This window comes from Nerophis lumbriciformis, linkage group LG29 (assembly GCF_033978685.3).
Source record: "Nerophis lumbriciformis linkage group LG29, RoL_Nlum_v2.1, whole genome shotgun sequence".
Classification (NCBI taxonomy): Eukaryota; Metazoa; Chordata; class Actinopteri; order Syngnathiformes; family Syngnathidae; genus Nerophis; species Nerophis lumbriciformis.
In genome coordinates, this window is record NC_084576.2 from 29,477,501 (window position 1) to 29,502,500 (window position 25,000).

General features: G+C 37.3%; 3 protein-coding genes across 5 annotated transcripts in view; 1 reads left to right on the forward strand and 2 right to left on the reverse strand.

The window, feature by feature from the left end:
• Positions 1 to 12,568, reverse strand: part of armc10 (armadillo repeat containing 10) — a 14,167-nt gene extending 1,599 nt beyond the window's left edge. The window contains exons 1-6 of one of the 2 annotated variants that reach the window (XM_061924288.2): positions 12,108 to 12,568; positions 6,731 to 6,876; positions 6,518 to 6,652; positions 6,263 to 6,439; positions 4,341 to 4,412; positions 2,971 to 3,543 (exon numbers count right to left, since the gene is read on the reverse strand). In XM_061924288.2, the coding sequence (XP_061780272.1) occupies positions 3,454 to 3,543; positions 4,341 to 4,412; positions 6,263 to 6,439; positions 6,518 to 6,652; positions 6,731 to 6,876; positions 12,108 to 12,354 (867 nt within the window). In that variant the 5' untranslated portion in view covers positions 12,355 to 12,568 and the 3' untranslated portion in view covers positions 2,971 to 3,453. Of the gene's footprint in view, positions 1 to 2,970; positions 3,544 to 4,340; positions 4,413 to 6,262; positions 6,440 to 6,517; positions 6,653 to 6,730; positions 6,877 to 12,107 lie in introns of those variants that run through there. The other variant, XM_061924287.1, reaches the window with a different exon arrangement.
• Positions 12,569 to 14,031: 1,463 nt separating this feature from the next.
• fbxl13 (F-box and leucine-rich repeat protein 13) overlaps positions 14,032 to 25,000 on the forward strand; it is a 100,072-nt gene continuing 89,103 nt past the window's right edge. The window contains exons 1-4 of one of the 2 annotated variants that reach the window (XM_061924549.2): positions 14,032 to 14,250; positions 14,327 to 14,433; positions 16,273 to 16,363; positions 16,427 to 16,494. In XM_061924549.2, coding sequence (XP_061780533.1) covers positions 14,182 to 14,250; positions 14,327 to 14,433; positions 16,273 to 16,363; positions 16,427 to 16,494 — 335 coding nt within the window. In that variant the 5' untranslated portion in view covers positions 14,032 to 14,181. The remainder of the gene's footprint in view (positions 14,251 to 14,326; positions 14,434 to 16,272; positions 16,364 to 16,426; positions 16,495 to 25,000) is intronic. The other variant, XM_061924550.2, reaches the window with a different exon arrangement.
• Positions 21,427 to 23,494, reverse strand: LOC133571799 (uncharacterized). Its single transcript, XM_061924286.2, has 4 exons — positions 23,342 to 23,494; positions 23,231 to 23,280; positions 21,774 to 23,165; positions 21,427 to 21,553 (listed from the first exon to the last, which is right to left on the reverse strand). Exons 1-3 carry the CDS (start codon positions 23,356 to 23,358, stop codon positions 21,784 to 21,786), a joined length of 1,449 nt encoding a protein of 482 aa, XP_061780270.1. The 5' UTR covers positions 23,359 to 23,494; the 3' UTR covers positions 21,427 to 21,553; positions 21,774 to 21,783.

Consider the following 25,000-nt stretch of genomic DNA (forward strand, 5'->3'; position numbering starts at 1 on the left):
CTTCCTTTTCACAATACCCCACAGATTTTCTATGGGGCTAAGGTCAGGGGAGTTGGCGGGCCAATTTAGAACAGAAATACCATGGTCCGTAAACCAGGCACGGGTAGATTTTGCGCTGTGTGCAGGCGCCAAGTCCTGTTGGAACTTGAAATCTCCATCTCCATAGAGCAGGTCAGCAGCAGGAAGCATGAAGTGCTCTAAAACTTGCTGGTAGACGGCTGCGTTGACCCTGGATCTCAGGAAACAGAGTGGACCGACACCAGCAGATGACATGGCACCCCAAACCATCACTGATGGTGGAAACTTTACACTAGACTTCAGGCAACGTGGATCCTGTGCCTCTCCTGTCTTCCTCCAGACTCTGGGACCTCGATTTCCAAAGGAAATGCAAAATTTGCATGGTTGGGTGATGGTTTGGGGTGCCATGTCATCTGCTGGTGTCGGTCCACTCTGTTTCCTGAGATCCAGGGTCAACGCAGCCGTCTACCAGCAAGTTTTAGAGCACTTCATGCTTCCTGCTGCTGACCTGCTCTATGGAGATGGAGATTTCAAGTTCCAACAGGACTTAGCGCCTGCACACAGCGCAAAATCTACCCGTGCCTGGTTTACAGACCATGGTATTTCTGTTCTAAATTGGCCCGCCAACTCCCCTGACCTTAGCACCATAGAAAATCTGTGGGGTATTGTGAAAAGGAAGATGTAGAATGCCAGACCCAAAAACGCAGAAGAGTTGAAGGCCACTATCAGAGCAACCTGGGCTCTCATAACACCTGAGCAGTGCCAGAAACTCATCGACTCCATGCCACGCCGCATTAACACAGTAATTGAGGCAAAAGGAGCTCCAACCAAGTATTGAGTATTGTACATGCTCATATTTTTCATTTTCATACTTTTCAGTTGGCCAACATTTCTAAAAATCCCTTTTTTGTATTAGCCTTAAGTAATATTCTAATTTTGTGACACACGGAATTTTGGATTTTCATTTGTTGCCACTTCAAATCATCAAAATGAAATGAAATAAACATTTGAATGCATCAGTCTGTGTGCAATGAATAAATATAATGTACAAGTTACACCTTTTGAATGCAATTACTGAAATAAATCAAGTTTTTCAAAATATTCTAATTTACTGGCTTTTACCTGTATATATATATATTGCCACAAGTATTTGGCCACCTGCCTTGACTCACATATGAACTTCAAGCACACTTGCCAACCCTCCCGAATTTTCCGGGAGACTCCCGAAATTCAGCGCCTCTCCCGAAAACCTCCCGGGACAAATATTCTCCCGAAAATCTCCCGATTTTCAGCCGGAGCTGGAGGCCACGCCCCCTCCAGCTCCATGCAGGACCTGAGTGAGGACAGCCTTTTTTCACAACGGGAGGACAACTGGGTGACAAGAAATAAATCATCCAAACTAGAGATAAATTGTATTATGTTTATCTTACCTACAAATAAATATATTTATTAATTAAAAAAATAAAAAAAAAATAAAAAAAATTTACTATATTTTGCTAAAAACATCAAAATTAATTGTATTTTTTCTGACTCCTTATTACATCCAGGCATTAGAATTATACATTAAAATAAACATATTTGAAATAATTAATTTTAAATTATCACAATAATTCATTTAAAATGACCATATTTAATTATTAAAATAATTGCTTGTTTATCAACAACTTTAGCATTTTATTCATTATTACATTTTGAAGCTCTCAGAAGCCAAGTTATGTTATATTCCTTAATATTTATTTATGCAAGTTTGAAGTATCAATTATCTAAACACAGTTTTGTTTGCATATTTTCAGGATGTAGATATAAATATATATATATATATATATATATATATATGTATGAAACACTTGACTTGGTGAATTCTAGCTGTCAATATACTCCTCCCCTCTTAACCACGCCCTCAACCACGCCCTGCCCCACCCCCGACCACGCCCCCAACCCGACCACGCCCCCACCCCCCGAAATCAGAGGTCTCAAGGTTGGCAAGTATGACTTCAAGTGCCATGCCATTCCTAACCCATAGGGTTCAATATGACCTTTTGCAGCTATCACAGCTTCAACTCTTCTGGGAAGGCTGTCCACAAGGTTGCGGAGTGTGTTTATAGGAATTTTCCACCATTCTTCCAAAAGCACATTGGTGAGGTCACCGAGTGTTGGTGGAGAAGGCCTGGCTCTCAGTCTCCGTTCTAATTCATCCCAAAGGTGTTCTATCGGGTTCAGGTCAGGACTCTGTGCAGGCCAGTCAAGTTCATCCTACACCAGACTCTGTCATCCAAGTCTTTATGGCCCGTTCCAAACTGTTCCCACAATGTTGGGAGCATGGAATTGTCCAAAATGTTTTGGTATCCTGGAGCATTCAAAGTTCCTTTCACTTGAATCAACTCCTGAAAAACGACCCCACACCATAATTCCTCCTCCACCAAAAAAATATATGTACTGTTTGAAATTGCATGTTTTTTAAACTTTAATAGTATCCACGAGTGCAGGGGTCGGCAACCCAAAATGTTGAAAGAGCCATATTGTACCAAAAATACAAAAATAAATCTGTCTGGAGCCGCAAAAAATGTAAAGCCTTATATAAGTGTTACAATGAAGTCAACACATGATGTAAGTGTCCATATTAGCTATCCGTTCTAATTCATCCCAAAGGTGTTCTATCGGGTTCAGGTCAGGACTCTGTGCAGGCCAGTCAAGTTCATCCACACCAGACTCTGTCATCCATGTCTTGCTTTGTGCACTGTCATGTTGGAACTGTTCCCACAAGGTTGGGAGCATGGAATTGTCCAAAATGTATTGGTATCCTGGAGCATTCAAAGTTCCTTTCACTGGAACTAACTCCTGAAAAACAAACCCCACACCATAATTCCTCCTCCACCAAATTTCACGCTCGGCACAATGCAGTCCGAAATGTACCGTTCTCCTGGCAACCTCCAAAGTCAACCTCATCCATCAGCTTGCCAGATGGAAAAAAGTGATTCATCACTCCAGAGTCTGCTCTAGAGTCCAGTGGTGACGTGCTTTACACCACTGCATCCCACGCTTTGCATTGGACTTGGTGATGTATGGCTTAGACGCAGCTGCTCGGCCATGGAAACCCATTCCACGGAGCTCTCTACGTACTGTACGTGGGCTAATTGGAAGGACACATGGAGTTTGGAGCTCTATAGCAACTGACTGTGCAGAAAGTCTTTGCACTCATCATCATCGGCGGTCACTCGAACGAGTATGACGATCCTCCTGGTAGGGGTGTATCCCTTTATGGAGGATGCCTGTGCGTGACTTTGTTTTACGTGGGGAGACTGGTGTACAGACAGTCACCACACGATCCTTGACAGAATCGGGTCAGGGTCCAGTGGCATGGAGTCCAAGACGACTGGGGACCCTTTTCTGCTGCAGCCTTCTTCCGCCATCGCAGCCGTTGTGGTAGTTCTTAAATCAACCGTCTTCCGCCTGCTCCGCCGTAGAGGTCTTCACCGTATCCCTGGCCAGGGGGCAGTCAGGTACTAGGCCTTTGCCAAGGGCCACCTGGGGTAACAGTAGTAAAGGGGTTAACCTCCTAATGCCCCAAGACCCCCATAGAGGAGCCTCCACTGCCAGATGCACTTTGACGTCACTTCAGCATCCGCTGACCCCTTTCTGTCAGTTTACGTGGCCTACCACTTGGTGGCTGAGTTGCTGTTGTTCTCAAACTCTTCACTTTTCTTATAATAGAGCCCACAGTTGACTTGGGAATATTTAGGAGCGAGGAAATTTCACGACTGGATTTGTTGCACAGGTGGCATCCTGTGACAGTTCCACGCTGGAAATCACTGAGAGCGGCCCATTCTTTCACAAATGTTTGTAGAAATAGTCTCCATGCCTAAGTGCTTGATTTGATACACCTGTGATTAGTGATTAGGACACCTGATTCTCATCATTTGGATGGGTAGCCAAATACTTTTGGCAATATAGTGTATATGTATGTATATATATATATATATATATATATATATATATATATATATATATATATATATATATATATATATATATATATATAGAGCAGGGGTGTCAAACTCGTTTTCATTGAGGGTCACATCGCAGTTATGGTTGCCCTCAGAGGGCCACTATGGTTCGGACAATACGGTAACTTGAAATATTTTGTAACTTTACAAACGTCGTTTATGTAAAGATTGAACAATTTTGGTCCTAGTATGGGTGTGTTGTGCCAAAAAAGGGGGTCAACATTCCGCACCCGTGCACAATCCAGTGCGCTCAAACTAACTAACTGTATTGCGCTTTAGGTGCTGCTATGTGAGTGCATCTTAAATCGACCCGCTTACCTGAGCCTGAACAATATCATCCATCATGTCCGGATTAGACGACAAATTCACCAGCACTTTTAAGGTCTGAACCTGAAACAAAGCGTTTTTCACGGTTATTGAACAAAAATCGATAAATAACACAAAGCACAAAAGCAGTGAAGTTGTCAAGTTGTGTAAATGGTAAATAAAAAGAGAATACAACAAATCCTTTTCAACTTATATTCAATTGAATAGACTGCAAAGACAAGATACTCAATGTTGGAACTGGAAAACTTTGTTCTTTTTTGCAAATATTAGCTCATTTGGAATTAGATGCCTGCAACATGTTTCAAAAAAGCTGGCACAAGTGGCAAAAAAGACTGATAAAGTTGAGGAATGCTCATCAAACACTTATTTGGAGCATCCCAAAGGTGAACGGGCTAATTGGGAACAGGTGGGTGCCATGATTGGGTAGAAAAGCAGCTTCCATGAAATGCTCAGTCGTTCACAAACGAGGACGGAGCGAGGGTCACCACTTTGTCAACAAATGCCTGAGCAAATTGTTTAAGAACAACATTTCTCAACCAGCTATTGCAAGGAATTGAGGGATTTCACCATCTACGCTCCATAATATCATCAAAAGGTTCAGAGAATCTGGAGAAATCACTGCACGTAAGCAATGATATTACAGACCTTGGATCCCTCAGGCGGTACTGCATCAAAAAGCGACATCAGTGTGTAAATGATATCACCACAATGGGCTCAGGAACACTTCAGAAAACCACCGTCAGTAACTACAGTCGGTCGCTACATCTGTAAGCGCAAGTTAAAACTCTACTATGCAAAGTGGACGCCATTTATCAACAACACCCAGAAACGCCACCGGCTTTGCTGGGCCTGAGCTCATCTAAGATGGACTGATGCAAAGTGGAAAAGTGTTCTGTGGTCTGACGAGTCCACATTTCAAATAGTTTTTGGAAACTGTGGACGTGGTGTCCTCCAGAAAGAAGAGGAAAAGAACCATCCATTGGGGCGGTATAGCTCCATTGGTAGAGTGGCCGTGCCAGCAACTTGAGGGTTCCAGGTTCTATCCCCGCTCCCGCCATCCTAGTCACTGCCGTTGTGTCCTTGGGCAAGACACTTTACCCACCTGCTCCCAGTGCCACCCACACTGGTTTAAATGTAACTTAGATATTGGGTTTCACTATGTAAAAGTGCTATGAGTCACTAGAGAAAAAGCGCTATATAAATATCATTCACTTCACTTCACATCCGGATTGTTCTCGGCACAAATTTTAAAAGGCAGCATGTGCGATGGTATGGGGGTGTATTAGTGCCCAAGGTATGGGTAACTTACACATCTGTGAAGGCACCATTAATGCTGAAAGGTACATACAGCTTTTGGAGCAACATATGTTGCCTTCCAAGCAACGTTATCATGGACGCCCCTGCTTATTTCAGCAAGACAATGCCAAGCCACGTGTTACAACAGCGTGGCATCATAGTAAAAGAGTGCGGGTACTAGACTGGCCTGCCTGTAGTCCAGACCTGTCTCCCATTGAAAATGTGTGGCGCAATATGAAGCTTTAAATATGAGAAGGGAGACTGTTGAACAACTTAAGCTGTACATCAAGCAAGAATGGGAAATAATTCCACTTCAAAAATGTGTCTCCTCAGTTCCCAAACCTTTACTGAGTGTTGTTAAAAGGAAAGGCCATGTAACACAGTGGTAAAAATGCCTTTTTTGCAATGTGTTGCTGCCATTAAATTCTAAGTTCATGAATATTTGCAAATAATCATTGGAACATGAAATATCTTGTCTTTGCAGTCTATTCAATTGAATATAAGTTGAAAAGGATTTGTTGTATTCTCTTTTTATTTACCATTTACACAACGTGACAACTTCACTGCTTTTGGGGTTTGTAACACAAGAACATTTACCAAGAGGCGAAGGAGCTTACCTGTAACGTTTCGTTGCACACCACGAGCAGCGAGAGTAAAAGAGTCACCGAGTCCTTGAGCAAGTGCTGGTGTTTGTCCGTGACGGACAGATTCGTTAGCAGCCTGAGAGCGCTGAGCTGGAGGTCAGAGTTCACCGAAGACATCTCGATCAACTCCAGCACTTGTGGCACATAAACCTGCACGGACAGAGATGGGTTTGTCCCGTTTAGTTACCAGACAAACACATTGTGCATGCAGAAGATATGCTTGTGTACCTTCAGTTGCTCCTGGTTTTCCACGTTCATGCACAGATTACTCAAAGCATTCAGAGCGTGGGCTTTAACCTCAGGTGCAGGGTCAGAGAGGAGGCCGCCTATGACTGGAATCCCTTCAAACTCACGAATAAAGTTCTATAGGGGGACAAGGGGGTAAACATGTGTATATTCCCAGCATGACGTCGGGAATGTGATGTTTTTGAGGGCCAGTACCTGATTCACGGTAAAGGCCGCGGCGTTTCCTAATGTGAGTAAAAGACGACACCTGTCAGGTGGACTCGTGCTGGTTTGAAGACACGTCAGCAGCATTTTCAGGTGCTCCGGTCGTAGGTTGCCCGGGGTCTGATGCGTGGCGTCGCCTGTGCCGACCAATGTGGGATTTAGAAGGGTTTCAATGGAATTTATAAACAAGACAAAGAAAATGTTGGCACTGAAATGAATAGACATTACCGTATTTTCTGGACTATAAGGCATACTTGCCAACCTTGAGACCTCTGATTTCGGGAGGTGGTCGGGGTGGGGCGGGGGCGTGGCTAAGAGGGGAGGAGTATATTTACAGCTAGAATTCACCAAGTCAAGTATTTCGTATATATATATATATATATATATATATATATATATATATATGAAATACTTGACTTTCAGTGAATTCTAGCTATATATATATAATTATTTTATTATATATATATATATATATATATATATATATATATATATATATATATATATATATATATATATATATATATATATCCATCCATCCATCCATCCATCCATCTTCTTCCGCTTATCCGAGGTCGGGTCGCGGGGGCAGCAGCCTAAGCAGGGAAGCCCAGACTTCCCTCTCCCCAGCCACTTCGTCCAGCTCTTCCTGTGGGACCCCGAGGCGTTCCCAGGCCAGCCGGGAGACATAGTCTTCCCAACGTGTCCTGGCTCTTCCCCGCGGCCTCCTACCGGTCGGACGTGCCCTAAACACCTCCCTAGGGAGGCGTTCGGGTGGCATCCTGACCAGATGCCCGAACCACCTCATCTGGCTCCTCTCGATGTGGAGGAGCAGCGGCTTTACTTTGAGCTCCTCCCGGATGACAGAGCTTCTCACCCTATCTCTAAGGGAGAGCCCCGCCACCCGGCGGAGGAAACTCATTTCGGCCGCTTGTACCCGTGATCTTGTCCTTTCGGTCATAACCCAAAGCTCATGACCATAGGTGAGGATGGGAACGTAGATCGACCGGTAAATTGAGAGCTTTGCCTTCCGGCTCAGCTCCTTCTTCACCACAACGGATCGATACAGCGTCCGCATTACTGAAGACGCCGCACCGATCCGCCTGTCGATCTCACGATCCACTCTTCCCCCACTCGTGAACAAGACTCCGAGGTACTTGAACTCCTCCACTTGGGGCAAAATCTCCTCCCCAACCCGGAGATGGCACTCCACCCTTTTCCGGGCGAGAACCATGGACTCGGACTTGGAGGTGCTGATTGTCATCCCAGTCGCTTCACACTCGGCTGCAAACCGATCCAGTGAGAGCTGAAGATCCTGGCCAGATGAAGCCATCAGGACCACATCATCTGCAAAAAGCAGAGACCTAATCCTGCAGCCACCAAACCAGATCCCCTCAACGCCTTGACTGCGCCTAGAAATTCTGTCCATAAAAGTTATGAACAGAATCGGTGACAAATATATATATATATATATATATATATATATATATATATATATATATAAAAGAAATACTTGAATTTCAGTGTTCATTTATTTACACATATACACACACATAACACTCATCTACTCATTGTTGAGTTAAGGGTTGAATTGTCCATCCTTGTTCTATTCTCTGTCACTATTTTTCTAACCATGCTGAACACCCTTTCGCAGGTACCCAGAAAGGTTTCGAGTACCACCAAAAAAACTGAATCTCTGAAGACAGTATAAAAATCTGTGTTAAAGATGTACAAATACTGTTTGTATAATAAGCATGTTATTGTTTACAAATGATGGTTAAGAGTGCAGTACTAAAAAAAAAAAGAAAAAAGAATGTGGCTTAAGTACAGTTTTTTAATTGAGCTGCTGCATTTTTTGGTTGGGTTGTTTATTTATTTTGAGGAACTTCTCCATTTCTAAAAGGGGAGTAATGTAATAGAGTAATCTATGTTTGTCTGTTGCCATCTCCTGGTGAATGTTGGCTATAGCGTACTGGGGTTACTTTTTGGTTGGCCAACGATTTACGTGGTGTTGCGCACCTGACGTCAAGTGTGTGAGTCTGTTCTGAAGTCTACAGTAAAGAGACGTACTTCATCACCTCGCCTGGTTATTGCCTCCAACTCAATATATTACAACAACATTGCTGTTTACGGCAGACGAACTGCTTTACGGTAGGATAAAACATGACTGCTGTTGTTGTGTGTTGTTACCGCGCTGGGAGGACGTTAATGAAACTGCCTAACAATAAACCCACATAAGAAACCAAGAACTCGCCCTCCATCATTCTACAGTTATAATGTGTGTTGTGGGAAAGCGGACGTGAATACAGGCTGTTGACACGTCACTCAGGTCCGCATGGAGCTGGAGGGGGCGTGGCTTCCAGCTCCGCCTGAATTTCGGGAGAAAATTTGTCCTGGGAGGTTTTCGGGAGAGGCGCTGAATTTCGGTAGTCTCCCGGAAAATCCGGGAGTGTTGGCAAGTATGCATTACTAACCCATAGAGTTCAATATGATGTCGGTCCACCTTTTGGGGGGGAAGAGAACATTGATTGATTGATTGGTGGCTGAGTTGCTGTTGTTCCCGAACTCTTCCATTTTCTTATAATAAAGCCCACAGTTGACTTTGGAATATTTAGGAGCGAGGAAATTTCAGGACTGGATTTGTTGCACAGGTGGCATCCTGTGACAGTTCCATGCTGGAAATCACTGAGAGCGGCCCATTTTTTTCACAAATGTTTGTAGAAACAGTCTCCATGCCTAAGTGCTTGATTTTATACACCAAGTAGTGATGGGTTGATGAGGCGTCATGAAGCGTTTCGACACATTGCAAAACTGTATTGATACTGTGTCGATACTGTGTCACTAAATACTGACATCTGCTGGACATTAAAAATCCCTACAGGCAACCTATGGACCGAATCAACTGACACTGATTTTATGACCTAGTACAGGGGTCACCAACCTTTTTGAAACCAAAAACTACTTCTTGGGTACTGATTAATGCGAAGGGCTACCAGTTTGATACACACTTAAATAAATAAATATATTGTCATTTGTAAGTTACACGTAAGTGTGATTTAAACAAGAATAGCTAAATACATTTATATATATAAAAAAAAATGGGTATTTCTGTCTGTCATTCCGTCGTACATTTTTTTTTCCTTTTACGGAAGGTTTTTTGTAGAGAATAAATGATGAAAAAAACACTTAATTGAACGGTTTAAAAGAGGAGAAAACACGAAAAAAATTTAAATAAAATTTTGAAACAGTTTATCTTCAATTTTGACTCTTTAAAATTCAAAATTCAACCGACAAAAAGAAGAGAAAAACTAGCTAATTTGAATCTTTTTGAAAAAATTAAAAGAATTTATGGAACATCATTAGTAATTTTTCCTGATTAAGATAAATTTTAGAATTTTGATGACATGCTTTAAATTGGTTAAAATCCAATCTGCACTTTGTTAGAATATTTAACAAATTGGACCAAACTATATTTCTAACAAAGACAAATCAGTATTTCTTCTAGATTTTCCAGAACAAAAGTTTTAAAAGAAATTCAAAATACTTTGAAATAAGATTTAAATTTGATTTTTACAGATTTTCTAGATTTGCCAGAATAATTTTTTTGAATTTTAATCATAGTAAGTTTGAAGAAATATTTCACAAATATTCTTCGTCGAAAAACCAGAATCTAAATTATTTATTATTCTTTACAATAAAAAATAAATAAATTTACTTGAACATTGATTTAAATTGTCAGGAAAGAAGAGGAAGAAATTTAAAAGGTAAAAAGGTTTATTTGTTTAAAAATCCTAAAATCATTTTTAAGGTTGTATTTTTTCTCTAAAATTGTATTTCTAAAAGTAATAAGAAGCAAAGTAAAAAATAAATGAATTTATTTAAACAAGTGAAGACCCATCCATCCATCCATTTTCTACCGCTTATTCCAAGTGAAGACCAAGTCTTTAAAATATTTTCTAGGATTTTCAAATTCTATTTGAGTTTTGTCTCTTTTAGAATTAAAAATGTCGAGCAAAGCGAGACCAGCTTGCTAGTAAATAAATACAATTTAAAAAATAGAGGCAGCTCACTGGTAAGTGCTGCTCTTTGAGCTATTTTTAGAACAGGCCAGCGGGCGACTCATCTGGTCCTAACGGGCTACCTGGTGACCGCGGGCACCGCGTTGGTGACCCCTGCCCTAGTATATACAATAATATAAACCAAGTCATTGTATTTCATTTAGGATTATTTCATATCTTCATTTAAATAAAAATATATTTTTATCTTTTTTAGATACAGTCAATAAATAATGTGAACATGTATCATAACATGGAAATCTAAGAGAACGTGTTGTGGATGATTGTGGACTGGGAATTTTTTTACACATTTTTATTAAAAAAAAAAAAAAAAGTTTTTTCCGATTTTATTTTATTTTATTTTATTAGTTTATTAGTTAGTTAGTTTATTAGTTTAGTTTATTAGTTTAGTTTATTAGTTTAGTTTATTAGTTTAGTTTATTTATTATTTAGTTTATTATTATTTTTATTAGTTTAGTTTATTAGTTTAGTTTATTTTTTAGTTTATTTTATTTTATTTTATTTTATTTTAGTTTTTCCGATTTTATTACATTTTGGACGATTTCTCTTAGTTATTATTTCTCCGGCTGTAGAAAAGAGCCGCTCACAGGGCACAGAGGAGGCGTCAGTGCGACACAGTTCGCGTATCGGTCACGTGACCAAAACAGCTCATGATCGGTCACGTGACTTTCTAAAAGCGGTACGCGCACCGACACAGGGTTTTGCTCTATGAGCTCGACGCATGCGCCGATGCATCGGTGTTGCCGGACCCATCACTAATATATATATATATATATGTAAAAAATAAATATATATATAGATAGAATTCACTGAAAGTCAAGTATTTCATATATATATATATATATATATATATATATATATATATATGAAATACTTGACTTTCAGTGAATTCTATCTATATATATATATATATATTTATTATTTACATACACACACATATATATATATATATATATGAAATACTTGACTTGTGGTGAATTTATTATTATAATCATCTCCCGAATTCGGAGGTCTCAAGGTTGGCAAGTATGCTCCATGCCTAAGTGCTTGATTTTGTACACCTGATTAGTGATTAGGACACCTGATTCTCATCATTTAGATGGGTGGCCAAATACTTTTGGCAATTTCGTGTATTCCCCCACATCACATCCGATTGCATCATACACCCATCCATCCATTTTCTACCGCTTGTCCCTTAAACAAAAACACAATTTCAACATCCACACACTGAAATGTGATTAATTCAGTGGTTTTCATCCATTTTTGACAAAAAACAAACAAACCAGACTTACCTGAAGCAGCATCCGTCCGCTCGCAGACGACGTCCAGTCCCGACACTTTGGCCAGCAGGCTGCCCGGCCGAGGGCTTCCTTCCCCGGGCTGACCGCCCTTCAAAGCCCAGTTGACACTTTTCTTGTATCTCTTGAAGCCTCCCCCGCTCAGAAGTTTGTATAAGCCGTAAGAAGCTCCAGCTCCGGCGACTATTCCGAGCAAAGCCTTCATGTTGCCAATTTTAGGGCTAATGGCGCCGTCGCCCATCCTGTTTACTTAGCGGCTAACAGGCTAACTAAACTCCTACACGACTGAGCTAAGAAGCTGGCTAAAGTCTACTGAGCTGGAATAAATGGGTGGATCTATTAGTTAAACCAGGCAGCTAATTAAAGTGATTTTATGGCAAAAAACAGACAAAAGCATCATCAAATGAGCCATCACTTTGTGCGGAGTTTGTCAACAAACCGGTGTTGTCGTTTGTGTGCTGCGTGGCTTTTCCGCCGGGTTGCAGCAACATGTTGGCCGACCAAATGTTCCACAGAGTGACAACAATATAGCAATGACAAATGTACAAATCCAATCATATTTTCAAATATTCGCTCTGATTTAATAATTTCACACCAACAGTATTGTATTTTGAATCTTAAAAGGGAAAATGTAGGTTAAAACTGGTTCCCATCGGAGGGTTTTTAGAGGCACACTTCATTGTCCCAGAACTTTATATAAAATGCTTTTAAGATTATAATTGTTTAACAAATACAATTAAACCTGTACAAAAATATATTACATCATTTATAACTTATAAGTATATGTCCATCATTAATAGCTATACAACTTGAAATAGTGTCAGAACAGAAGTGAAAAGTCAAATCAGGAAATGCAAGTTGTTTTTTGTTGTTTTTAATTGAACAACAAACATACATTTATAATTCACATAAAAGTCAAGGTAATTTCAACATCAAGGAAAGAAAAAAGCAAATACAGAGAGTGAAAAGTCAAATCAGAAAATGCAAGTTTTATTTATTTATTTTATGGTTTTTTTTGTTTTGTTTTTAATTGAACAAGCATACATTTATAATGCACACAAAAGTGTGCATATATATATATATATATATATATATATATATATATTATATATTTATAATATATACATAAATAAATATATATACATAAATATATATTATATATACATATAAATATATATATATATATATATATATATATATATATATATATATATATAGTGTGTGTGTTTTATTTAAATAAAAACAATAAACTATTAATAATAATTAAAGTACCATTTAAAAAATAAATAAATAATATTTTAAATGAAACATGTTTTTGAAATAGGTGTCTGACCCAAGAGCGTAAATTAGCATGGTCTGTCGAGACTAAGCTGCCAAAGGAGGACAATTACTTTATTGAAATAATCTCCTGGCGCTGTATTGTACAGTTTTTGGACTTGTTTGAATTTTAATTTTAAAATTACCTTTTTATTATTTCATGTTTTTGATTGTTTGTAAATGTTGAACTTTATAAATAAATGTTTTTTTTGTTTGTTTTTTGGGGGGGGATTTTATAAACCTCTATTTATAAACTGCAACATTTACAAAGAATCGAGAAATAATAAAAAACAGTACAAAAACAGCGCGAGGGGGTTGTAAACTCAACAAAGTAACTAAAATAGAATGCAAAATATATATATATATATATAACAAAGTGCAAAGCCATAGGCTCACACAAGTTCAGGAAATAATTTAAATTTGGAACACAGCATCATCGTTTTCAAAATATATATATATATATATATATATATATATATATATATATATATATAAATAAAACATTCGTTGTGTCGCATGTGATGACGTCACCAATCAACGCCCCTCAGTGATGACGTATTAGTCACCGCAATTCATAACTTCAGTCTGCCGGATATTTCAAAGACTGAAGATGACGCACCAAACCAAGATGTAATAAATACGTCAAGCTGGACAGAACTTCAATATATATATATATATATATATTCCTGTAAGTGTTTTTTTGGGGTTTTAATGTTGTAGACTTGATGTAGAATTGAGATCATCCTTGCAAATGAAAGCAAAACAAACGCGAATCGAAGTGAGCACTCTGACAGAGCATGAGCTCCAGCAGTTATACAAGGTAAACAAATAACAATAAAATAGTTATAAATATTAAGCTGTGTCATTCACTTGACTGTTTTGACGTCCCTTGACAGGCCCTGTTGATTGCTTCATGCCGGTTGGATCCCAGAGACCCCGTACAGTTCTTGAAGAACACCCTGACCACCTTCCAGGGCCATGACAACCTGCAGAATGTGGACTGGTAGGTCCCACTGACACCTGACACCACTTCAACACTCTGTGGGTCATTTCCACCCACACCCGCCTGGACACTTTATTAGGAACCACCTCCGAAAACACTTGCCAAGTACCACCATAGTGACAACATTAAAATAAAGTAGTGTAGTAGACCTAAGTATTCATTAAGTACCACCATAGTGACCAACATTAAAATACAGTAGTATAGTAGACCTAAGTATTCATTAAGTACCACCATAGTGACATTAAAATAAAGTGGTATAGTAGACCTAAGTATTCATTAAGTACCACCATAGTGACCAACATTAAAATACAGTAGTGTAGTAGACCTAAGTATTCATTAAGTACCACCATAATGACATTAAAATACAGTAGTGTAGTAGACCTAAGTATTCATTAAGTACCACCATAGTGACATTAAAATACAGTAGTATAGTAGACCTAAGTATTCATTAAGTACCACCATAGTGACCAACATTAATATACAGTAGTGTAGTAGACCTAAGTATTCATTAAGTACCATCATAATGACTATATTAAATACAGTAGTGTAGTAGACCTAAGTATTCAATAAGTACCACCATGACATTAAATACAGTAGTGTAGTAGACCTAAGTATTCATTAAGTACCACCATAATGACATTAAAATACAGTAGTGTAGTAGACCTAAGTATTCAATAATTACCTCCATGACATTAAATACAGTAGTGTAGTAGACCTAAGTATTCATTAAGTACCACCATAATGACATTAAAATACAGTAGTGTAGTAGACCTAAGTATTCAATAATTACCTCCATGACATTAAATACAGTAGTGTAGTAGACCTAAGTATTCATTAAGTACCACCATAATGACATTAAAATACAGTAGTGTAGTAGACCCAAGTATTCATTAAGTACCACCATAATGACAGAATACAGTAGTGTAGTAAACCTAAGTATTCATTAAGTACCACCATAATGACATTAAAATACAGTAGTGTAGTAGACCTAAGTATTCATTAAGTACCACCATAGTGACATTAAAATACAGTAGTATAGTAGACCTAAGTATTCATTAAGTACCACCATAATGACATTAAATACAGTAGCATAGTAGACCTAAGCATTCATTAAGTACCACCATAGTGACCAACATTAAAATTCAGTAGTATAGTAGACCTAAGTATTCATTAAGTACCACCATAGTGACCAACATAAAAATACAGTAGTGTAGTAGACCTAAGTATTCATTAAGTACCACCATAGTGACAATAAAATACAGTAGCATAGTAGAGCTAAGTATTCATTAAGTACCACCATAATGACAACATTAAATACAGTAGTGTAGTAGACCTAAGTATTCATTCAGTACCACCATGACATTAAATACAGTAGTGTAGTAGACCTAAGTATTCATTAAGTACCACCATAATGACATTAAATACAGTAGCGTAGTAGACCTAAGTATTCGTTAAGTACCACCATAGTGACCAACATTAAAATATAGTGTAGTAGACCTAAGTATTCATTAAGTACCACCATAATGACATTAAAATACAGTAGCGTAGTAGACCTAAGTATTCATTAAGTACCACTATAATGGCATTAATATACAGTAGCATAGTAGACCTAAGTATTCATTAAGTACCATCATAGTGACATTAAATACAGTAGCGTAGTAGACCTAAGTATTCATTAAGTACCACCATAATGACATTAAAATACAGGAGTGTAGTAGACCCAAGTATTCATTAAGTACCACCATAATGACATTAAAATACAGTAGTGTAGTAGACCTAAGTATTCATTAAGTACCACCATAATGACAACATTTAATATCTTTATTCTTGCGTTTGAAGGGACAGGTTCCTCAGCGATGAAGACCAGCAGTCCATGTTGGCCCTCCTGCAATTGGATGAAGAAGACTACATGGACTCCAACGAGCTCCTGGTGACGTCTCCCAAGTGTGAAGAGTGTCAGACATGATTAACAGTTCCATGTTTCCATGATCAGGCTTTGTTTTACAAGTACGAGAAGGCCTACTCCTGTTACAGGAGCAACTTAACCTGCACCGCTTTCAGGTGAGGCTCCAGTGCTCTTAGCAATATTTAACACCAAAAAAATAAATACAAATTTAAAAAAAAAACGGACTACAGACGGATTTTTATTTTTCTCCAACAAAATACTATTTTCCTCTTTAGCAATATTTACCACAACAACAACAAAATAAGTTTAACGGACTACAACCAGAATTTTTTTTTTTTTTAAATTTATTTCCACAAAAATAATATTTTCCTCTAGCAATATTTACCACAAAACAACAAGCCTAACAGGCTACAGCCAGATTTTTTTCTTTTAACAAAAATACTATTTTCCTCTTCAGCAATATTTACCACAACAACAAAAAAAATAAGTTTAACGGACTACAGACAGAATTTTTATTTATTTTTTATCCACAAAAATACTATTTTCCTCTAGCAATATTTACCACAAAAAAAAAAACAAGTGTAAAGGACTACAACCAGAATTGTTTTCCCCCAACAAAAATACAATTTTCCTCTTTAGCAATATTTACCACAAAAAAACAAGTGTAACAGACTACAACCAGAATTTTTATTTTAAAATGTATTTACCACACAAAAACAACAAGCCTAACAGGCTACAGCCAGAATTTTTTCTTTAACAAAAATACTATTTTCCTCTTCAGCAATATTTACCACAACAACAACAACAAAAAATAAGTTTAACGGACTACAGACAGAATTTTTTATTTTTTTTTTCCCCACAAAAATACTATTTTCCTTTAGCAATATTTACCACAAAAAACAACAAGCCTAACAGGCTACAGTCAGAATTTTTTCTTTAACAAAAATACTATTTTCCTCTTCAGCAATATTTACCACAAAAAAACAAGCCTAGCAGGCTACAGCCAGAATTTTTTCTTTAACAAAAATACTATTTTCCTCTTCAGCAATATTTACCACAACAAAAAAATAAGTTTAACGGACTACAGACATAATTTTTATTTATTTTTAATTTTTTTCTCCACAAAAATACTATTTTCCTCTAGCAATATTTACCACAAAAAAAACAAACAAGTGTAAAGGACTACAACCAGAATTTTTTTCCCAACAAAAATACAATTTTCCTCTTTAGCAATATTTACCACAGAAAAAACAAGTGTAACGGACTACAACCAGAATTTTTATTTTTTTAAATTTCCACAAAAATACTATTTTCCTCTAGCAATATTTACCACAAAAAAACAACAAGCCTAACAGGCTACAGCCAGAATTTTTTCTTCAACAAAAATACTATTTTCCTCTTCAGCAATATTTACCACAACAACAACAAAGTTTAACAGACTACAGACAGAATTTTTTTAATTCATTTTTTTTCCCCAACAAAAATACAATTTTCCCTCTTTAGCAATATTTACCACAAAAAAAACAAGTGTAACGGACTACAACCAGAATTTTTTATTTTAAATTTATTTCCACAAAAATACCATTTTCCTCTAGCAATATTTACCACACAAAAACAACAAGCCTAACAGGCTACAGCCAGAATTTTTTCTTTAACAAAAATACTATTTTCCTCTTCAGCAATATTTACCACAAAAAAACAACAAGCCTAGCAGGCTACAGCCAGAATTGTTTCTTTAACAAAAATACTATTTTCCTCTTCAGCAATATTTACCACAACAACAAAAAAAAAAAGTCTAAGGACTAAAACCTGAATTTTTTTCCCCAACAAAAATACTATTTTCCTTTTCAGCAATACTTACCACAAAAAAATAAATAAAGTGTAGCGGACTACAGCCAGAATTTTTTCTTTTCAACAAAAATACTTTCTCTTCAGCAATATTTACTATAAAAAAAATAAAAAAAATAAGTAGCGGACTACAGCCAGAATTTTTCTTCATTTTTTTTTCTTATTCAACAAAAATACTATGTTCCTCTAGCAATATTTTCCACAAAAAAAGGGTAACTGTCTACAACCAGATAATTTTTTTTCTTCAACAAAAATACTATTTTCCTCTTTAGCAATATTTACCACAACAAAAAAAAACGGACTATAGCCAGAATTTTTTATTTTTTTTTCCTCCACAAAAATACTATTTTCCTCTTCAGCAATATTTAACAACAACAAAAATAAGTTTAACGGACTACAGATAGAATTTATTTCCCCCCCCCCCCCCCACAAAAATACTATTTTCCTCTAGCAATATTTACCACAAAAAAACAAACAAGTGCAAAGGACTACAACCAGAATTTTTTTCCCCCAACAAAAATACAATTTTCCTCTTTAGCAATATTTACCACAAAAAAAACAAGTGTAACGGACTACAACCAGAATTTTTTATTTTAAATTTATTTCCACAAAAATACTATTTTCCTCTAGCAATATTTACCACACAAAAACAACAAGCCTAACAGGCTACAGCCAGAATTGTTTCTTTAACAAAAATACTATTTTCCTCTTCAGCAATATTTACCACAACAACAACAAAAAATAAGTTTAACGAACTACAGACAGAATTTTTTTTTATTTATTTTTTTTCCCCCACAAAAATACTATTTTCCTCTAGCAATATTTACCACAAAAAAAAAAAAAAAGTGTAAAGGACTACAACCAGAATTTTTTTCCCAACAAATACAATTTTCCTCTTTAGCAATATTTACCACAAAAAAACAAGTGTAACGGACTACAACCAGAATTTTTTTTATTTCCACAAAAATACTATTTTCCTCTAGCAATATTTACCACAAAAAAACAAAACAAAAAAAGGTGTAAGGACTAAAACCTGAATTTTTTTCCCCAACAAAAATACTATTTTCCTCTTTAGCAATACTTACCACAAAAAAAAGAAAGTGTAACGAACTACAGCCAGAATTTTCCTTTTTCTTTTCAACAAAAATACTTTTCCTCTTCAGCAATATTTACCACAAAAAAAATAAAAAATAAGTGTAACAGACTACAGCCAGAATTTTTCTTCATTTTTTTTTTTCTTAAACAAAAATACTATTTTCCTATAGCAATATTTTCCACAAAAAAAGTGTAACTGTCTACAACCAGATTTTTTTTTTCTCAACAAAAATACTATTTTCCTCTTTAGCAATATTTACCACAAAAAAAAAAAAAAAACGGACTACAGCCAGAATTTTTTATTTTTTTTCTCCACAAAAATACTATTTTCCTTTTTAGCAATATTTACCACAGCAACAAAAAAACAAGTGTAACGGACTACAGATAGAATTTTTATTTTTTATTAATTTTTTTCCCCCACAAAAATACTATTTTCCTCTAGCAATATTCCCCACAAAAAAAAGTGTAACTGTCTACAACCAGATTTTTTTTTTCAACAAAAATACTATTTTCCTCTTTAGCAATATTTACCACAAAAAAAAAAACCGGACTACAGCCAGAATTTTTTATTTTTTTTCTCCACAAAAATACTATTTTCCTCTTTAGCAATATTTACCACAGCAACAAAAAAAACAAGTGTAACAGACTACAGATATAATTTTTATTTTTTATTAATTTTTTTTCCCCACAAAAATACTATTTTCCTCTAGCAATATTTACCCCCAAAAAACAAGTGTAAAGGACTACAACCAGAATTTTTTTCCCAACAAAAATAAAATGTTCCTCTTTAGCAATATTTACCACAAAAAAACAAGTATAACGGACTACAACGAAAATTTTTATTTTTTTAAATTTCCACAAAAATACTATTTTCCTCTAGCAATATTTACCACAAAAAACAAAACAAAACAAAGAAAAAAAGTGTAAGGACTAAAACCTGAATTTTTTTCCCCAACAAAAATACTATTTTCCTTTTCAGCAATACTTACCACAAAAAAAAAGAAAGTGTAACGGACTACAGCCAGAATTTTTTCTTTTCAACAAAAATACTTTCTCTTCAGCAATATTTACCACAAAAAAAATAAATGTAAGACTACAGCCAGAATTTCTTCATTTTTTTTTCTTATTCAACAAAAATACTATTTTCCTATAGCAATATTTTCCACAAAAAAAGTGTAACTGTCTACAACCAGATTTTTTTTTTCAACAAAAATACTATTTTCCTCTTTAGCAATATTTACCACAAAAAAAAAAAAAAACACTACAGCCAGAATTTTTTATTTTTTTTCTCCACAAAAATACTATTTTCCTCTTCAGCAATATTTACCACAAAAAAACAAGCCTAACAGGCTACAGCCAGAATTTTTTCTTTAACAAAAATACTATTTTCCTCTTCAGCAATATTTAACAAAAAAAACAAGTGTAAAGGACTACAACCAGATTTTTTTTTTTTTTTTTTTACCCCCCACAAAAATACTATTTTCCTCTAGCAATATTTACCACAAAAAAAAACAAGTGTAAAGGACTACAACCAGAATTTTTTTCCCCAACAAAAATACAATTTTCCTCTTTAGCAATATTTACCACAAAAAAAATAAATAAATAAGTGTAACGGACTACAGCCAGAATTTTTCTTCATTTTTTTTTTCTTATTCAACAAAAATACTATGTTCCTCTAGCAATATTTTCCACAAAAAAACAAGCCAAACAGGCTACAGCCAGAATTTTTTCTTTAACAAAAATACTATTTTCCTCTTCAGCAATATTTACCACAAAAAAAAAAGAAAGTGTAGCGGACTACAGCCAGAATTTTTTCTTTTTTCTTTTCAACAAAAATACTTTCTCTTCAGCAATATTTACCACAAAAAAAATAAAAAAAATAAGTGTAACGGACTACAGCCAGAATTTTTCTTCATTTTTTTTTCTTATTCAACAAAAATACTATGTTCCTCTAGCAATATTTTCCACAAAAAAAGTGTAACTGTCTACAACCAGATTTTTTTTTTTTCAACAAAAATACTATTTTCCTCTTTAGCAATATTTACCACAGCAACGGACTACAGATAGAATTTTAATTTTTTATTAATTTTTTTTCCCCACAAAAATACTATTTTCCTCTAGCAATATTGACCACAAAAAAAATAAACAAACAAGTGTAAGATTACAACCAGAATTTTTATTTGAATTTTTTCAACAAAAATACTATTTTCCACTTTTATTGTCCTTACCCAGAGCCATAGAAGAGCAGAAGCTTGCCACCACAGCATAAATCTAGTGGAAAAAAATACACATTTAATGCATAATAAATAACAAATTGTGAATGTAGTATTTCAGATATTTTATAAAATCAGTATTTTATAAGAAACTTTGCTGCAGTGCAGTTAAACAATGACAAATCACTTTGACAATATATTTAGCAGATGTTGCAACATAAATGATGATGTTTGTGACTTTTAGTGGTGCAGCAAACATTATGTGAACAATGGCGTACCTTGAGGGACTCAGTGTGGCGAGTAGCGACTGCTGGAGTGCGTTACTTGACTCCTCACGTAGCTGCTTCTGGACCGGTGGACGGATTTCTTCTTTGGGTCCAGGAACACAGAAAGTTTCCTTTGGAACCCTACCATCGGCCATTGTGGAAGAGGAAGTTGATAGGTGCGCTTGGAGTTCAGCAGTGTACGCCGCGTGGTGGCTTGAGCGCCTTGCGGTGCGGCAATCACGCCGCCGGAGGGTTTACCCACGCCGCCGGAGGGTTTACCCACGCCGCCGGAGGGTTTACCCACGCCGCCGGAGGGTTTACCCACGGGGACAGTCTTCCGGGACGCGCTTGGAGAACCGACCTGCTGGACCGGACCAAACCTCTGAGGAACGTTAGGTTGCGGTTTCTGGGTTTCTTGAGCAAGGTTCTTGGAGGAATCCGGACGCGGTGAATGATCTCGTAGAATACCTTTATGCGTGCTTGAACCGTAAATGGAAGGTTTCCGCTTCTCACTTTGAAACCGTCCGTTCCGAGGGTCTTGGGTCTTGCTTGCTTGGACGTTCCATCCGTGTCCACGTGCCGGTTGGCCTACCACAGGGCTGACTTCTGCGACTCCAGATTCTTTGGCGGTCACCGGCACCCCTGTGGTCTTCTGGCGTCCATCTGGCATGTAGACCCATGAGGCTACAGGTTCTCTTTGGGGTTTGACGTTGACACTTTTGCTGTAGGAGCCCAAAGATGGAGTGTTTTGTTGGGACAGGTGGCTATGAACCTTGGTAGAACTTGCATTGGCTGCAGAGTGCACATTTGGACTACTTAATGAGGTTTGGTCAGGAAGCTTGCGATCTTTGGACCAAAACGGGTGCAGTTTTTGCCCAGGGTAACGTTTACCATGTTCTGTGTTCTGCATCCTGGGAGAGAGTCCAACACCCTTTTGGTTTGGTCCTTCCAAGACGTCATTGTCCTCATGGTCGACAGACCCGTCCGTAGGTTTCATAGCCAGACCAGAAGCTATTTCATTCAGAAGAAGTTCCCCCGCTGTCTGGAAATGCATCAAATCCTTCCCAGGAGTCAGAAATGAGTTCTTCATGCTTTCCACGAGTCGCTTGAAATGGCCGATGTGAGGAAAACTGATGCCCTCCACTGACGTGTCTGGGGTGTGCTGCTTGATGAGAAGGTCCAACGGATGCTGGGAGTGGGGTTCCTTCTCCTCTATCTGGTTCTGGACGGCTTCTCTCTCAGGACTATGGCGCCACTTGTCTGGCATTCCCACGTTCGGACCGCCCACGTCACGATCTGCGTCCAAAGGAGCTCCGGAATCAAACTGGTTGAGGGTGCGAGGATCAAGGAGCCTCACGTAGCCATGGTTGGAATCTTCACCCTTGAGAGAACGGCCATTGGAAGCTAACACACACACACACTTGGTTGGAGTAAAGCAAGACAAGAAGGTGAAACCAAAGAGTTCTTACCGCTCTGAGAAGGAAAACCAAGGCAGGTGGACACCAGCAAGCAGAGAACCCTGAAAGTCAAACCCGTTAGCATTCCTTGTTGGACGGAGCTCAGAACATTTATTGCTTTACCCAAACAGAACAGCCATGGCAAGAAGTTTCCTCCAGCAGGAGCCAAGTGCTCAAAACCTGCAGCTGTCTCCTTCGCTTCCCTTCAAAAAAATCAAACTCCTGCAAGAAACAAAAAAAAAAAGCCCCAAAGTTCCCATTGAGAGTCTTGCAGGGTTTGCAATTAGGTGATTGAGGGCAGCTGGTGCTGGGAGAAGGTCTCACCTCATTGGCTGCTGGTGCTGGGAGAAGATCTCACCTCATTGGCTGCTGGTGCTGGGAGAAGGTCTCACCTCATTGGCTGCTGGTGCTGGGAGAAGATCTCACCTCATTGGCTGCTGGTGCTGGGAGAAGGTCTCACTTCATTGGCTGCTGGTGCTGGGAGAAGGTGTCACCTCATTGGCTGCTGGTGCTGGGAGAAGGTCTTACCTCATTGGCTGCTGGTGCTGGGAGAAGGTCTTACCTCATTGGCTGCTGGTGCTGGGAGAAGTTCTTACCTCATTGGCTACTGGTGCTGTTAGAAGGTCTCACCTCATTGGCTGATGGTGCTGGGAGAAGGTGTCACCTCATTGGCTGCTGGTGCTGTAACAAGGTGTCACCTCATTGGCTGCTGGTGTTGGGAGAAGGTGTCACCTCATTGGCTGCTGGTGCTGGGAGAAGGTCTTACCTCATTGGCTGCTAGTGCTGTTAGAAGGTCTCACCTCATTGGCTGATGGTGCTGGGAGAAGGTCTTACCTCATTGGCTGCTGGTGCTGTAAGAAGGTATCACCTCATTGGCTGCTGGTGCTGGGAGAAGATGTCACCTCATTGGCTGCTGGTGCTGGGAGAAGATCTCACTTCATTGGCTGCTGGTGCCGTGAGAAGGTCTCACCCCATTGGCTGCTGGTGCTGGAAGAAGGTCTCACCTCATTGGCTGATAGTGCTATGAGAAGGTCTCACTTCATTGGCTCATAGTGCTATGAGAAGGTCTCACCTCATTGGCCACCTCTTGGTTATGCTGGAAACGTCCTTTGGACTCTTTGGCTGGTGTGGACATGTTTATAATTTATTCTTCTCTATGTTTCCTGCATCTTATTTATTTGAAATGGATGATTTTACTAAATAATGTTCTTATTTATTCCATTTTTAAATTAAATGATACGTTGATTTTAGATGCAATTTATTCAAATAAATTATTAGGATATAAATGATTAAAAAAATGTATATTTTGAAAAAAATCTGATTTTTTTTTTAGTCATTAAAAAATTAATAAAATACAAAAAAAATATGTTGTACAATAAATACTTGGATAATTAAATCATAACAAATATAATGCTTCAAACAATTTATAATGAGTTACACGTTACATTTTTACATGTGTGTATATAATTTATATAATACATATAATTCGTAACTGAATATTTTCATTAAAACTTGTAAATAAATTATCAGAAAAACGTATACATCTAAAAATATATATATTTTCAAAAAATCCATAATGTTTGATTAAATTAAAAAAATTAAATACAAAAAATATGTTGTAGGATAAATACATCACAAATATAGTAATAAATACAATTTATATTTATATACATATTTAAAAATATATTGTAAACATTATAAAATACATTATTAATATATAAATGATTACAAAAATATATTTTTGAAAAAAAAATTTTTTTGAGTAATTAAAAAAATTCATAA

What these genes read in the sequence shown, in the direction of transcription:
- LOC133571799 (XM_061924286.2), bottom strand. An exon ending in TGGTTTTCCTTCTCAGAGCG is followed by an intron (nt 23,166 to 23,230) that starts GTAAGAACTCTT and finishes TGTGTGTGTTAG; the next exon opens with CTTCCAATGGCCGTTCTCTC.